The sequence below is a fragment of the Aotus nancymaae genome, unplaced genomic scaffold (assembly GCF_030222135.1).
Source record: "Aotus nancymaae isolate 86718 unplaced genomic scaffold, 86718_ANA_hifiasm-v0.15.2.pri h1tg000031l, whole genome shotgun sequence".
Lineage (NCBI taxonomy): Eukaryota > Metazoa > Chordata > Mammalia > Primates > Aotidae > Aotus > Aotus nancymaae.
The window spans coordinates 2,598,863-2,612,944 of record NW_026988444.1 but is presented as its reverse complement, the minus strand read 5'-3'; the positions used below and the strand labels follow the sequence as shown (position 1 = coordinate 2,612,944).

General features: G+C 42.7%; 1 protein-coding gene across 1 annotated transcript in view; it reads left to right on the top strand.

Moving 5' to 3' along the window:
• The window catches only part of COL6A3 (collagen type VI alpha 3 chain), a 91,561-nt gene extending 77,703 nt beyond the window's left edge, over nucleotides 1–13,858 (top strand). The window contains exons 40-44 of the mRNA XM_012434148.2: nucleotides 438–826; nucleotides 2,082–2,345; nucleotides 3,403–3,501; nucleotides 12,215–12,379; nucleotides 13,093–13,858. Of these exons, the coding sequence (XP_012289571.2) occupies nucleotides 438–826; nucleotides 2,082–2,345; nucleotides 3,403–3,501; nucleotides 12,215–12,379; nucleotides 13,093–13,133 (958 nt within the window). The 3' untranslated portion in view covers nucleotides 13,134–13,858. The remainder of the gene's footprint in view (nucleotides 1–437; nucleotides 827–2,081; nucleotides 2,346–3,402; nucleotides 3,502–12,214; nucleotides 12,380–13,092) is intronic.
• Nucleotides 13,859–14,082: the final 224 nt, after the last annotated feature.

Here is a 14,082-nt window from a genome sequence, read left to right as displayed (position 1 = left end):
AATTTTCCAGCTCAACCTAGTATTTGATTGAGTGGATACTTTCTTATAATGAAAGTAGCTAACTACTGATTTCGTTTAATTTTTGGTGTTTGTTTTGGCTGGTTAATTGCTGTAATGAGAACATTGTTGGACAGTATTTACTATTGTCTCTTATTTTCTCTCTGCCTTTATTTTATAAATTGAAAGATGTTTTGTAGAACAATATAAGCTTCATTTTTAGTGATTCTATTTTTCAGTATGCTGTTCCGTATCTTTTTCGAGGGGGGCACAAATCCTTAAGAGAAGGAATTTAATATATGCACTACTATACATAATCTATAAAAACTATTGCATGCATTATGCTAAAACAGCAAATCTCATGTAGCTCACAGGGTTATTTCTTTGTTTATTTTAGATAGCAGGCAAAAGTAGAGGTAATATTTTATTTGTCTTAACAGAAACATTCCGAATAATGTTACTTCAAGTCCTACATTCAACCCAGTGACCACAACGAAGCCGGTGACCACAACGAAGCCGGTGACCACCACAACAAAGCCTGTAACTATTGTAAATCAGACATCTGTGAAGCCAGCCGAGGCAAAGCCAGCCCCTGCGAAACCAGCCCCTGCAAAACCTGTGGCTGCCAAGCCTGTGGCCACAAAGGCAGCCACCGTCAGACCCCCGGTAGTGGTGAAGCCAGCAGTGGCAGCGAAGCCTGCAGCAGCAAAGCCAGGAGCTGCAAGACCCCCTGCTGCTGTGGCAAAACCAGTGGCCACCAAGCCCGAGGCCTCTAGGCCACAGGCAGCCAAACCAGCTGCCACCAAGCCAGCCACCACTAAGCCCGTGGGTAAGAAAGCGCTTTCTAGGGCTGCCATCTTGTGACATCCTCATTGACTGCTCCCAGGGCGTGATCCTCAAAGCCTGCATGTAAAGCACTCAGAATACAGTCCTTGATCTGGGCTTGTACATCTGGATGATGTATTTTAAGAGGTGTTGGTTAGGGATTCCAGCCTCTGTCGTCACCTTTCTCCCACTCCCCATCCTGTGCCCTCAATCCTGACTTGGGGTAGGGATGGGAAGCTCTCATTCTCCCGGGAATGTCCATGGGGGCACTGCTCACCTCACCTGGAAATTGAGTTGTCTTAAACTACAGAGAAAAGATTTTATGCCAAAATAGGGCTTTAGCCCTTATTTAAGGAGTGAGAGAAACAGAAAGAAAAAGCCTGCAGTTGGTTCTTAGGCACCAAGGCAGTTATTTCTGTGCTGGTGTCTGGAGCTGGACTCGCCTACCTTAGAATATGACTTGAAAAAGTCTGGGGGACCCCTATGCGAATGCAGACTTTGTCCCTGCCTTATACCCACAGAGAAGGGGCCCTAAGCTCTGTGCTATGGCAATTTCGGGTGTTCAGTCTAGCAGCCTGAAAAGTCAGAGCCTGGACCATCAGCCATTCCCCCAAGACTGAAATCTGTGCTTATAATGACCATGAGAAAAATATTGAAGGTAATGGCAACCCCCTCAATTACTCTGCACCAACCTAATATATTTCAGACTGAATTAGATACAAAAAATAGATGGGTTTAATGAGACCAAGAGTATGTTATTTATCATTGTCTTAAGATACTGAAAGACACCACAGAGTGTCACAAGCTGTATAGGAAGGCTCGTGATAAAATGGAAATTATCTTCATTTTAGGAGCAGTGTGAAAGAGGGAAAGCAGAATTCCTTTGAAAGAATTTCGTGTCATACCCTAACGTTTCATGACTTAATGTATTTTAAATTATGGGGCTCATTTTGTAGCAAACACAACTTATGATTAGTATACTTGCATTTTCAAAGTATCTTCTTAACAGTGGAGATTTTTAATAGAAAAAAAGTAGTTGATGAATAATGAGATTTTTCATTATTATGAATTTCACATTTTACATGTGCCGATAGATTATAAGAGCAATATTTTGGGGGGCTTGAACGAGAAATTACTTCCCTGCCTCACCTAAATTTCAAGTCAATTTGTCTGTTAGCACATCCCTTCCAGATTTCCTCTCTTGCTCACAATCATGGAGGATTTTATTTTTTACCTTCACACTCTGATCTATCTTCCAGTTAAGGCGTCCCAAGAAGTCCAGGTGTTTGACATCACAGAGAACAGCGTCAAACTCCACTGGGAGAGGCCTGACCCCTACAGTCCTTACTTTTATGACCTCACCGTCACCTCAGCCCATGATCAGTCCCTGGTTCTGAAGCAGAACCTCTCGATCACGGACCGCATCATCGGAGGCCTGCTCCCTGGGCAGACGTACCACGTGGCCGTGGTCTGCTACCTGAAGTCGCAGGTCAGAGCCACCTACCACGGAAGTTTCAGTACAAGTAAGTATGTGATCAGTACAAGTCAGTACCTGATTTCTATGTGGAATATCAATTAGGGCACAAAGGAGACACTTATTGAATCTATTGTGAAATAACTACAAACTAGGAAAAAAAAAAAACAACAGCTCAGCCTGGGTGCTTTGGTGGCACCTTGACTTTATAAAAGACAGAATGGAAAATGGGATTCCATGTGGGATGCGGTCCTGCCCTCTGGGTCCTGGGCTACTTTATGCAGGAAACCAGATCCATCTGGCCCGAGCACAGCCCTTTCCAACATCATACCTGGGAAACGTGGCCATGTCTCTTGGCAGGAGCTCTCTGCTGCCCACCACCCTGTCCAGGTTTTAACGTTCAGGAAAACACCAGCCAGTCATTGCTCTCTTAGGGAGTAATGGAGGTGTCACTGAAGTCTCACTACCCCAGGGGTGGAGGATGTCCGTAGCTGAGTCTCCCTGCCCTGATCTCACCATAGTTGGGCTTTGTCCTCAGCAGCTGTTGTCCCAGGGGTCCCCCATTTCACTGAGGCCTGCACATGAGTACCCTCCCAGCTTTTCTTAATTATTCATGATCCCCTCTCTCATGGGTCTAAATTCTTCTGGATTCCCCCATCCGGTTCTTCTTGACCCCCACTGCTCCAGGAATGTGGAGGGTAAGCCTCCTCTTTTCTTTAGGCAGTGATTCAGATCAAGGAACCAGCTTAAGAAAAGGGAATTCTCACCAGTGCCATCGATTAGGCCCATAGAGATATGAGTCCAAAGACCCAGCCAACCGTAGGGCTCTATTTTCCTGGACGGCAGCAGAAGAGGCTGTGTGGGAGGTGAGAGGATTTGCTCAGAAGTTCAGGGATCTCCTCCTTTTGTTTATTAGTACACGGATCCAACTTGTACCCCACAGCACAAGCCATGGATGCAGAGGTATCTTGGATCTCTGTCTTTCAATCCCTGCTCCCCCATGTAAGACATTAATCACTGCAGGCAACCTTGTATCAGTCACTAAGGATTCCCAAGCCCTCTGGTTTCTGATTTACCTACAAGTTGCATGTATTTTTCTTTTACAGTGAAATCTCAGCCCTCACCTCCACAGCCAGCAAGGTCAGCTTCTAGTTCAACCATCAATCTAATGGTGAGCACAGAACCGTTGGCTCTCACTGAAACAGGTGAGTTGTGAAAATATTAGGTCCCTTAATGGCACTAAGAAAATACCCATCCAAAAAGTTAAAGCTTTGGAAGTCTTGATTCCAGTTCACCTTCCTGGGTTGTAAGTCTCAGCCCAGGCATGACTTCTATGGGGAAATGTCCACGCCAGCTCTGAGCTGCCCAACATCATCTTATTCTGCATAATCCCAGGTGTAAATGGAGTCTTACCTTACCTGTGACCAGGCTCAGGGAAAATTTGATGGGAGGTGCTTTTGAAGCTGTTGCTGGGATTCACATGTCCATTAGTCATTTCTCCTGTGCCTCATACTGGGACTCGAGTTGATATGTGGTCTGTGTTGCTGCAAAGATTGGGGTTTCATTTACTCAGTGATTTAATCGAATACTAAACTGCTTAGAAGGACACAAGGCAAATCTGGCTGGAATCCATGAGATGCATGGGTTTGGAGCTGAATCATGGGATGTTCTGGTCCTAATGTCCTAAGCACACAGCCTGGCTTAGTCTGTGATTCCCGTCTCTCATGTGCTTGAGCCCCGGAGTGTGGGCAGGGCCTGTGTTAAGTTAGTGACTGATTAGGTGTGATTCAGGAACTGACAGCTGTTACTTGCTTTTGTTCTTGGGCAGTGAAACTCCGAGAGACCTGGAATCTCTCATTCAGCAGAATGTGAACTTGGCTTGTTCACCCACGAGAAACTGATTGTCAAAGTAGTTGATAGGCCTTGCTTAAGAGGGTTCAGCAAAGAATATGATGCTAATGTAAAAAATGAAATTCCATGGGAATTTAGATATAATACTATTTTATAGACCTGACTAAGGGACGATTCATCATATTTTGCTGTATCATCTACTGCCAGGAGGAGGAAAGCGTTTCTTTTCACAATGCTTATTTCTGTAACTGATTTTAAAGGCATTTGTTGAGTGAGCCTATTAGAAGGCCCTACCATGGTGCTTGAGCTCAAAGAGAAGACACAAAGAACACAGACTTCCCCCAAAGGTGTGGGTCAGGGCAGATTCAACTCTAACTTCAAAGTCGTTGAAATCTGTGTATGTCATTTCTCACTCATTGGCTAACTTTACCCTGAAAACAGTGTGAGAAATATAAAATTTTTAGCCAATTTAGTACTTCATTGAGAGAAAATGACTTGGTGTAAACTAGACAGCAAGATTTGGGGATGTTTTTGATTCTCTTATGTGTGGTCTGCAAAGGACAAGATTATATAAACAGCAGTGCCTAGTTAATATAAACAACAAAATCTTTAAGCCAGGTTCTGGCTGGGCTGTTTTGTTTTTCTTTTCTTTTTATATATTGAGTTGTGAGGTTCAGAATTAAGAAGGTGATTTTGAGCCAGACCTTTAACACTGAGATCGCCTGTCTACATGTGATAAAGAGAAAAGAGTTTTTGAAATTGGGGCTTGTGTTTCTTTCTCCTTCATACTAATTGGGGCACAACCCTCAGACCCAGGATGTGAATGTCCTCTTACCATTTCACATGTGCGTGTCTGTGTATGTATGTTTGTACACATGACTATGTGTGTTTTCCTGCCTAGAGTGAAGACATAAATTACTTTTTTTAAAAAAGAACAAGGCCCTACATAATTGATCTCTGATCTCTTAAACTTAATTACTTCATAGTAGCAAAACAGGCCACTTAATATACCTTGACCTGATGACTATATGTTGGCTTACACACATACATGCTGTTTTTGAGAACTCTTTTTGAATTACAGGTTGGTGGGAAAATAATTGCAATTTTGCTACTGAAACACGTCTCATGCCAGTTAGAATGGTGATCATTAAAGAATCTGGAGACAACAGATGCTAGAGAGGATATGGAGAAATAGGAACACTTTTACACTGTTGGTGGGAGGGTAAATTAGTCCAACCATTGTGGAAGACAGTGTGGTGATTCCTCAAAGATCTAGACATAGAAATACCGTTTGACCCAGTAATCCCATTACTGGGTATATATCCAAAGGATTATCATCAATTTATTATAAAGACACATGCACAAGTATGTTCATTGCGGTACTGTTTACAATAGCAAAGACTTGGAACCAACCCAAATGCCCATCAAAGATAGACTGGATAAAGAAAATGTGGCACATATACACCATGGAATACTACAGAGCCATAAAAAGGATGAGTTCTTGTCTTTTGCGGGGACATGGATGAATCTGGAAACCATCTTTCTCAGCAAACTGACACAAGAACAGAAAACCAAACACTGCATGTTCTCACTCATAAGTGGGTGTTGAACAATGAGAACACATGGACACAGGGAGGGGAACATCGCACACTGGGGTCTGTTAAGGGGTGAGGAGATTGTGGAGGGATAACATAGGAGAAATACCTAATGTAGGTGACAGGGGGATGGGGGCAGCAAACCACCATGGCATGCGTATGCCTATGTAACAATCCTGCATGATCTGCACATGTACCCCAGAACTTAAAGTAAAATTAGAAAAAAAAAAAAAGAAAGAAAATACGGGCAAAAACCGCAATTACTTTTGCACCAACCTAATAAATGGACTATTTACTTAAAATTAAAAATGTCTAAAATTAAAAATGGATAACCAGAATTAGGAGAGGAATGCTTGTCCTCCCCACACCCCATCAACTTCTCACCCTCCCCTCCTCACCTTCTCACCCTGGGGTGACAGGGAAATCTTTTAATGGCTTATATATTTTTGGATATAGAAAAAGAAGTTAGAATACGTCACTCTTTATTAAATAACTTAAAAAAATAGTAACCGCGTGCTTACTCAGTAGTTGCATGTGTATTTTGCATCCAAATTCCAGTTACCACAATATGCATTATTTTGCATTATTTCTCCAAAGACAGATTTTCTAGACCATTCAGGCAAAACAGAGTTTTAAAAACACATTTTTGATATTTACATGTGTCTATTTAGAAACATGTTTACAGAGATGGGTCCCTATGAAATAGTAGATACTATTGTTTGCTTTTTTTACTTTTGTGAATAAAAGATGCTGTCTTAAGAACCTATATTTTTCATAGTTTATCATGTTGGATTCTGGGGACCTGGTGACCTGTGTTTGAGTCTGTGAAGGAATCCGTAGGCAAAAACACCTTGAAATGAAAAGGTTCCCAGTCCTGGGCACCTAAGGCAGAGGAAGAGGAGAGCCCCAGGGTTACCCTTTGTTTTCATTTGAGTTTCTTAATGTTTGCACGTTTTGACAATCACACTGGATAGATGCTTGTTTATCAGGAATTTGAGGTAGGCATGTAAGGCGAGGGCGGTCTGGTTAGGGAATTCTCTGTCCCTACAAGGTCTGGCCCTGTTTGGTGTGTGGCAGGGAGGCTCTCGCCTTTGAGATGAAGGTTGATTCTGTTAACAGACCTTGATTCCAGTAACACGCCTACGGCATCGCTGGCAGCCATTCAGGATTCCAGCTTTGCAATATTAGGTGATTTGATTTTAAATGGTTAATATTTGTATTTTTTTAAAACAAACAAAATGAACCCCCACACAAATATCTCACTGCGCTTTTTGCTTTGTTCAGCATCTAAAAGAATTACACCCCAGCCACTTTTCTGTGACACATCTGCTGCCTACAAATGGCAATTAGCGGCAATGGATCCTTCATTCATTACCACGGCCTCCTGAATGCATGGGTGTTCTGGGCCCTTCTGCCACCTGCTTTGCCGCTGCTGGTTAGACCGTGCTGTGCAGTTGCTAATTCTGATTTTAGTCTCTTGTTACCACTTCCCTCTTCTCCCTTCTCATTTTTAGCTAAGGAAGCCTTGGATAGATATTTTCTATGCATATTATTACTAAAGCTAAGACTCTCCGAAATTTCTAAACAATAACAAGTTAGATTTTCTAACTTAAAATTTACTTTTTGCAACATTACAAAATGAATCCTAAATTACTGGCTTAATCGTATGTGTTAAAGAAGTTTTAATGCAGAAACTAGAAAAAAATAACAAATAATATCCTTTATTATTTGTTTTTGAAATTAGCAGTCTGTAGAACTGATCACATTTTGCCTGAGCAGACATCACTGGGCCAATTATATAGCCCTGAAGGAACCATCATTTCATGTGTACTGACATTTTACTTATTGATTCTAAGATGCACATTTTTTTCCCCATTGGGACCCTTCTGAAACTGAAAGGTGACTTAGAATTGACAACATATCATGGTTTATTGGTAGTATTTCGTGTGACTTAGTGGAACATAAAACAATGGTGCATCATAAAATTAAGATATCTTAGATTGGGTGGAATACAGGATTTGGTTGTCCATGTTCTGTATGCATATATATCATCAATTAGCATAAAATGGTATATTCGGGGGACATATCTGACTTTATGTTAATAATAATTTAAAGAATGAACTAATCTCATGGCTGAAGTAAGTTAAATAGCTACAGGTATTTGGGAAATCGTCCTCTCCAAGCTGTCTGTTGTTCATCGCTGTGGGAGGAATTTTTCTGGTTAGTTACTGTGTGTGGATCACGTTGAGCCCAAAGAGTTATTTTTTATCCTGAAGTCTTAAAAAATAGAAGTCTGTTGGTCAAGATCTGAAAGAGCAAAGGGTCCAAAATTTAACCACAGCTACATTTAAAAATAAAGTTAAAAATTGGCGAGGTGTGGAGGCTCACGCTTGTAATCCCAGCACTTTGGGAGGCCCAGGTGGGTGTATCATTTGAGGTCAGGAGTTTGAGACCAGCCTGGCCACATGGTGAAACCCCATCTCTACTGAAAATACAAAAATTAGCCAGGTGTGGTGGTGTATGCCCGTAATCCCAGCTACTCAGGAGGCTGAGGCAGGAGAATCACTTGACCCTGGGATGCGGAGGTTGCAGTGAGCTGAGATCGTGCCACTGCACTCTAGCCTGGTGACAGAGTGAGACTCCATTTCAAAGTAAATAATAAATAAACAAATAAATAAAGTTAGAAATTTAGTACGTTTCCTTGGTACCCTTTGAACTGACCAGTGCTCAAAATGTAGACGGTGGAAAGTGTTTTCAATCAGGCAAATCATGTCTGCATCCATACTTGGATCCAAGGAAGCATCAAGGTTTGTAAGCACTTTATACCACAATAACAATGCCGAGTGAGAAGCTGACTGAATTTTCTTGTTTTGGGGACCATTAAACTGATGAGGAACATGTTGCTGAATGCAGCATAAACACCTCCAGCCTGCCTTCCTTCGGTTTGCTCAGGGGAGTACTTACATAGTGATTCGGAAATCAGTATGTTTGGAAAATGTCAAAGCTGACGCCTTTAAAAATGCACCGAAACGCTATGGGACTATCAAACTATGAAAAAGACAAGATTTTTCACTCAACGTGTTTTCCGCTTTGAAGGATACACATATTTTTTGCTGATGATAAAGTTAATAGAGATGCGTTGTCAAGCATTCAGGATAGACAAAGAAATACGTTATACAATTCTCACTGTGACAGCATTGCTGGCTTTGGTTGAAAACCAGGAGTGACCCAATGCATAGCCTTCCGATTTTTTTTCTGTGAATATTGCTGCACGTGGGTAGGTGCATGCATTGCACGTGTGCATCCACTCCCATGTATCTTTATATCAGACCGTGGTGCTTAGGGTGCCTCGCACCCCACTGTTTTTGAATGGTTGTTGGTAGGATGTTCTAGGTGGGTGCCTGTGGCTTCTGGGAACAGGTGGGATTCCCAGAACGGGGTTTTACCCTAACACTGTGACCAGTAGTAAGGAAGTCTCAGCAGACAGTGGTCTGAGTCAGGCAGCCTTTCGCCTCTTTGTTTTGCAAGGAAACTTGCATTGTTGTTCTAGGTTAGGAAGCCAGGAAGCTTGTGGATAATTTTCAGTCCTTATTGTCTTTTAGGGTCTCACTAGGTTCTCAGTAATTAGGAAGAGCAAATTAAGAAAGACTCAACCAAACACTCCTCTCAGAAAAAGAGAACGCTCTAGCTTCCTAGAGGTCAGGCCTGGGGGGCAAACTCATTTGAGAGGGAAAAGATGAATAACTATTGCGTCCAAAGACTGGTCGTTCTAGGGAAATGTCCCGGTTAAATTCAACGAGGGCCAGCCATCTCTGTTTGTACTCCAGGACATTTAAATATATGTATATATTTTTGAGACAGAATCTCGCACTGTCACCTGGGCTGGAGTGTACTGGTGCAATCTCAGCTTACTGCAACCTCTGCCTCCCAGGTTCAAGCGATTCTCCTGCCTCAGCCTCCCAAGTAGCTGGGATTACAGGAGCCCACCACCACACCTAGCTGTGTGTGTGTGTGTGTGTGTGTGTATGCTTTTTTCTTTAAGTAGAGATGGGGTTTTACCATGTTGGTCAGGCTGGTCTTGAACTCCTGACCTCAAGTGATCCGCATGCCTCAGCCTCCCAAAGTGCTGGGATTACAGGCGTGAGCCACTGAGCCCTGCTTTTTTTTTTTTTTTTGGCTTTTAAACAGTTGCTTTAACATATGTGGGCATAGCTGAGGAGAGTCCAGCCAAAACGATGGGTCTCAGGAGTCAAGATGACGTGGCGTTTGCATTAGAAGTCTGCTTGAGAACATAAAATCCCCCATTTTCGTGCTTCTGAAGTGGAGAATTCCAGGTTTTTGTCTTTGAATCGTGTTGAATCCTCATTAATATATTTCTCTTGGTTTTCCAAATATCTGCTTGTCCACAGTAACAGTGTCTTTATTTTTCATTAGTAAATCTCACAGGGTCTCAGTAGTGACTCTCACTGAAATAAGGGCAGAAAACGCCAGTGCCATGGTGTGGACCTGGAGGGTTAGGGTGGAGACCCCAGGAAGCTGGAGAGGCTAGTCAGATGGGAGGTGGAGTGCGCTGCTGTAAGGCCGCCCACGGGCTGGGTGTCTGTGGGTCTGGGCAGACCTCTCGTGGTTGGTTCAGAAGAGCCCAGGGGACTGGGAACTGAACAGCTAAACACAGACGGTCAGGACTGAAGTACACTTGAGATAAATAAATTAGAACAAATAGGGTCCATTGGCGAACGCTCTGTGAAGGAGGAAGGAGGGAATAAGGTGATCATTTGATGTGGGCCTCGTGCACACACACACTCATAGAGAATTTTCTTTTCTGTGTTACCTTTAATTTTCAGTCTACTTGGCTTGTCATGAAAGGTAGAGCCTTATTGAACAAGACGCCAACAGAATTGAATTTCCATTTTCCCAAGAAGTATAAAACCCCGAGGTTTTAAAATTTGGTTTCTTCTCTGGGGATTTAATATGGAAGGATTTGGTGGGCAAATGGCCCAGAAATTGGAAAGGAGAACCCACCAGTAAACGAGGGATAAGTTTTGTTGGTTGAATCACCTTTCGTTGCTCAGTTCCCTTGAGGACATTTTTTGAAAGCTAGACATTTTCCTTCGGTTACTGGCATACTTGAGGGAAAGAAGGTTGTTTCTGTAAATCGTCTCCATTTTATTTTGACTTCCTGGAGTCTTCAAAGGCTCTCAGGGGACTGCTGGCTTTCTGGTCCCTGAGAGGGTCTGCGACTAGGAGGTGTTGTAACTGTGGAGCCACCAGCCACCAGCCTGGCATTTGGGTGACAGCAGCAACCAGGGGATGTTTTAGACCAATTCTGAGCCTCAGTCCTGTGCTCCACCGTGGGTGATCCAAGCTATGATTAGCCACTGAAGACTTAGGTTTTCCTTGTCCTTTTTGGTATCTATCTGAACCACAGATGCTCACCACCTCCACAGCTGTGAGCAGGCTGCCTCACTGGGGACAAAGGAGATGGAGAAGCAGCCCTTTGTGGGGAGAGCTGGATAATTTGAGCCTGTTAGCTGCTCACAGGAACATGCAGAATTATTGGCTTCAGGGAGTTTTGGAGAAAGAAGGTTTATGTTTTCAAACTTACAGATAACGGTTGACATCAGTGCTTCTCTTTCTCAGAACAATCTGGAGTTTGCCAGAAAACTCTGTAAACAGAAGTTGTGCTGTGTGTGAACTGTAAACTTTTTTCTCCAGGCATCGAGGGGACCTTCACTTTACTTTGCAGCTGGGCTACATCAGACCTGTGCATTTAAAACATAAACTTCCTTAACTGGAAAAAGAATGCTTCTCTGTCTTCAAAATAGCTCTGCTATGTGACATTTTTGCCATCGTGCGTTTTACATCAGTGCTAGCTCTTCGTTTTACGTGTTTCGTTTGGCAGGTCACAAAGGCCCTTGGCTACCACACACGTGTACACACACACTCTCTCTCTCTCTCAAAGGATTTTCTTTTCTGCTTTACCCTTAATTTTCAGTCTACTTGGCTTGTAATGAAAGGTAGAGCCTTATCGTTGAACTATATTCCAACAGAATCAAATTTCCATTTTGCCAAGAAGTATAAAACGCCGAGGTTTTAAAATTTGGTTTCTTCTCTGGGATTTAACATGGAACGATTTGGAGGGCAAATGGGCCAGTGATTGGAAAGGAGAAAGACGGTTTATTTCATTTAAAATTATTCAGTAACCATCGCCAATGTTTGGGATTCTGAGTGCCGTATATGAAGCCCTTTCATTGACATAATTTCATTGATCTCTCACAATGCTGTAAGTGATTACTGTGTCCATATGGCAGTGAGGAGATAGAGATTCAAGCAGGTTAAGGGCGTCTTCACCTGGAAGCTCTTCTCTTTTTTTCTTCTGCCACAGTAGGGTCATCAGACTGTCAGCCCCAGCATGGGGAACAGAGTAACACACACGTTCTCACTAATGTCCTTTGTCATCTTGTTATTAAAGACATATGCAAGTTGCCGAAAGACGAAGGAACTTGCAGGGACTTCATATTAAAATGGTACTACGATCCAAACACCAAAAGCTGTGCGAGATTCTGGTACGGAGGCTGCGGTGGAAATGAAAACAAGTTTGGATCACAGAAAGAATGTGAAAAGGTTTGCGCTCCTGGTAAGTGATTCTTCTTTGTGTTTATGGCTTTTGCAAATAAGATAAGAGATTCAGGTCCATAAGGCACTTTGAAAAATATTAGAGGTACAAAGATTGTGATACATATGAAAAAGAAGATGAATTGTATCCTCAGATAAGAAAGAGGTTCAAATACAGCCCATGAAATTTCTTTTTGAATTCCTATTTTGGGTTTCTAAAAAAACACTTGTCCCTTGTCATTCTTCAGAAATCTTATTAAGTTGCCATTTTTCGTAAAATATTGCACCAAAAATGATTTCTGGGAAAATAATATAATGAGCAACTACAGATGACGCCAAAGATCAATAGCCCCCACAAATTTGTCTTTAAATAATTTTGCTTCTTATGAATAACAATGAGTGTCTCCATTACATTGGGCAGTTCGACTGGTGATAAAATAAACACTTTGAACGGATCCTGGGGTCAGTGCCAGAATGGGGAGAGCTCAGTTCGCATAAAGGCCTGGTAGATGATGCAGGGCCAAAGAATGGAATCAGATTTCACAGACATTCCCAGGCCCCAGGCCGAGAAGGTCACAGAGAGTCACTGATGGTCTGAGCAGAAAAGCGAGACAGGTGATGGAAACCAGGGGTCGCGCGGCTGTGTCATGATAACGACGTGCCCTTTTGGGTCAGTAATGTGGCCTTTCCTCTCCTCTCTCGGCTCCTCATCCCACCCGCCCCATCAACCCTCAGTGCTCGCCAAACCTGGAGTCATCAATGTGATCGGAACCTAAGCGTGGCTGGCCAACATCATATACCTCTTGAAGAAGAAGGAGTCAGCCATCGCCAACCCGTCTCTGTAGAAGCTCCGGGTGTAGATTCCCTTGCACTGTATCATTTCATGCTTTGATTTACACTCGAACTCGGGAGGAATCATCCTGCTGCATGACCTATCAGTATGGTGCTAATGTGTCTGTTCTCTCGAATCCTTTGAATGTTGTGTAATAGTTAGCCACTGCTGGTGTGTATGTGAACATTCCTATCAATTCAAATTCCCTCTGGAGTTTCATGTTATGCCTGTTGCAGGCAAATGTAAAGTCTAGAAAATAACGCAGATGTCATGGCTGCTCTATATACTTTCGCTTGGTTCATTTTTTTTTCCTTTTAGTTAAGCATGACTTTAGATGGGAAGCCTGTGTATCATGGAGAAACAAGAGACCGACTTTTTCACTTTCTGCCCCCAATTTCCTGAATTAGATTTCAAGCTAATTTTCTTTTTCTAAAGCCTCTAACAAATGATCCAGTTCAGAAGGAAGCGAAATTCCTTAATCTATGCGCACCGTTGGGACCAATGCCTTCATTAAAGAATTAAAAGAAAGTTGCCATAGAGAATATTTTTGGCATTCCTCTAATGTTGTGTGTTTTTTTTTTTGTGCAGGGGGGAGGGGATTTAATTTTAATTTTAAAATTTTTAGGAAATTTATACAAAGAAACTTTTTAATAAAGTCTATTGAAAGTCTCCTGGGTGTGGTGTTCTTGGCTGTCTTGTTTCCATAGCAGCGATTGTTAGAACTCCCCCCTAGCTTGGGGAAATTGGGCTTGGTCCTGGCCCCATGGACCTGGGCAACACCCCTTCATTTCCAGTGGAGGAGGCAAGAAGCGCTTCATCAGCCAGTGTGCAAAGAGACTGGGTGGAGACAAGCACCCCCGCTTTGCGAATTCAGCCCCACATCCTCCAGCACT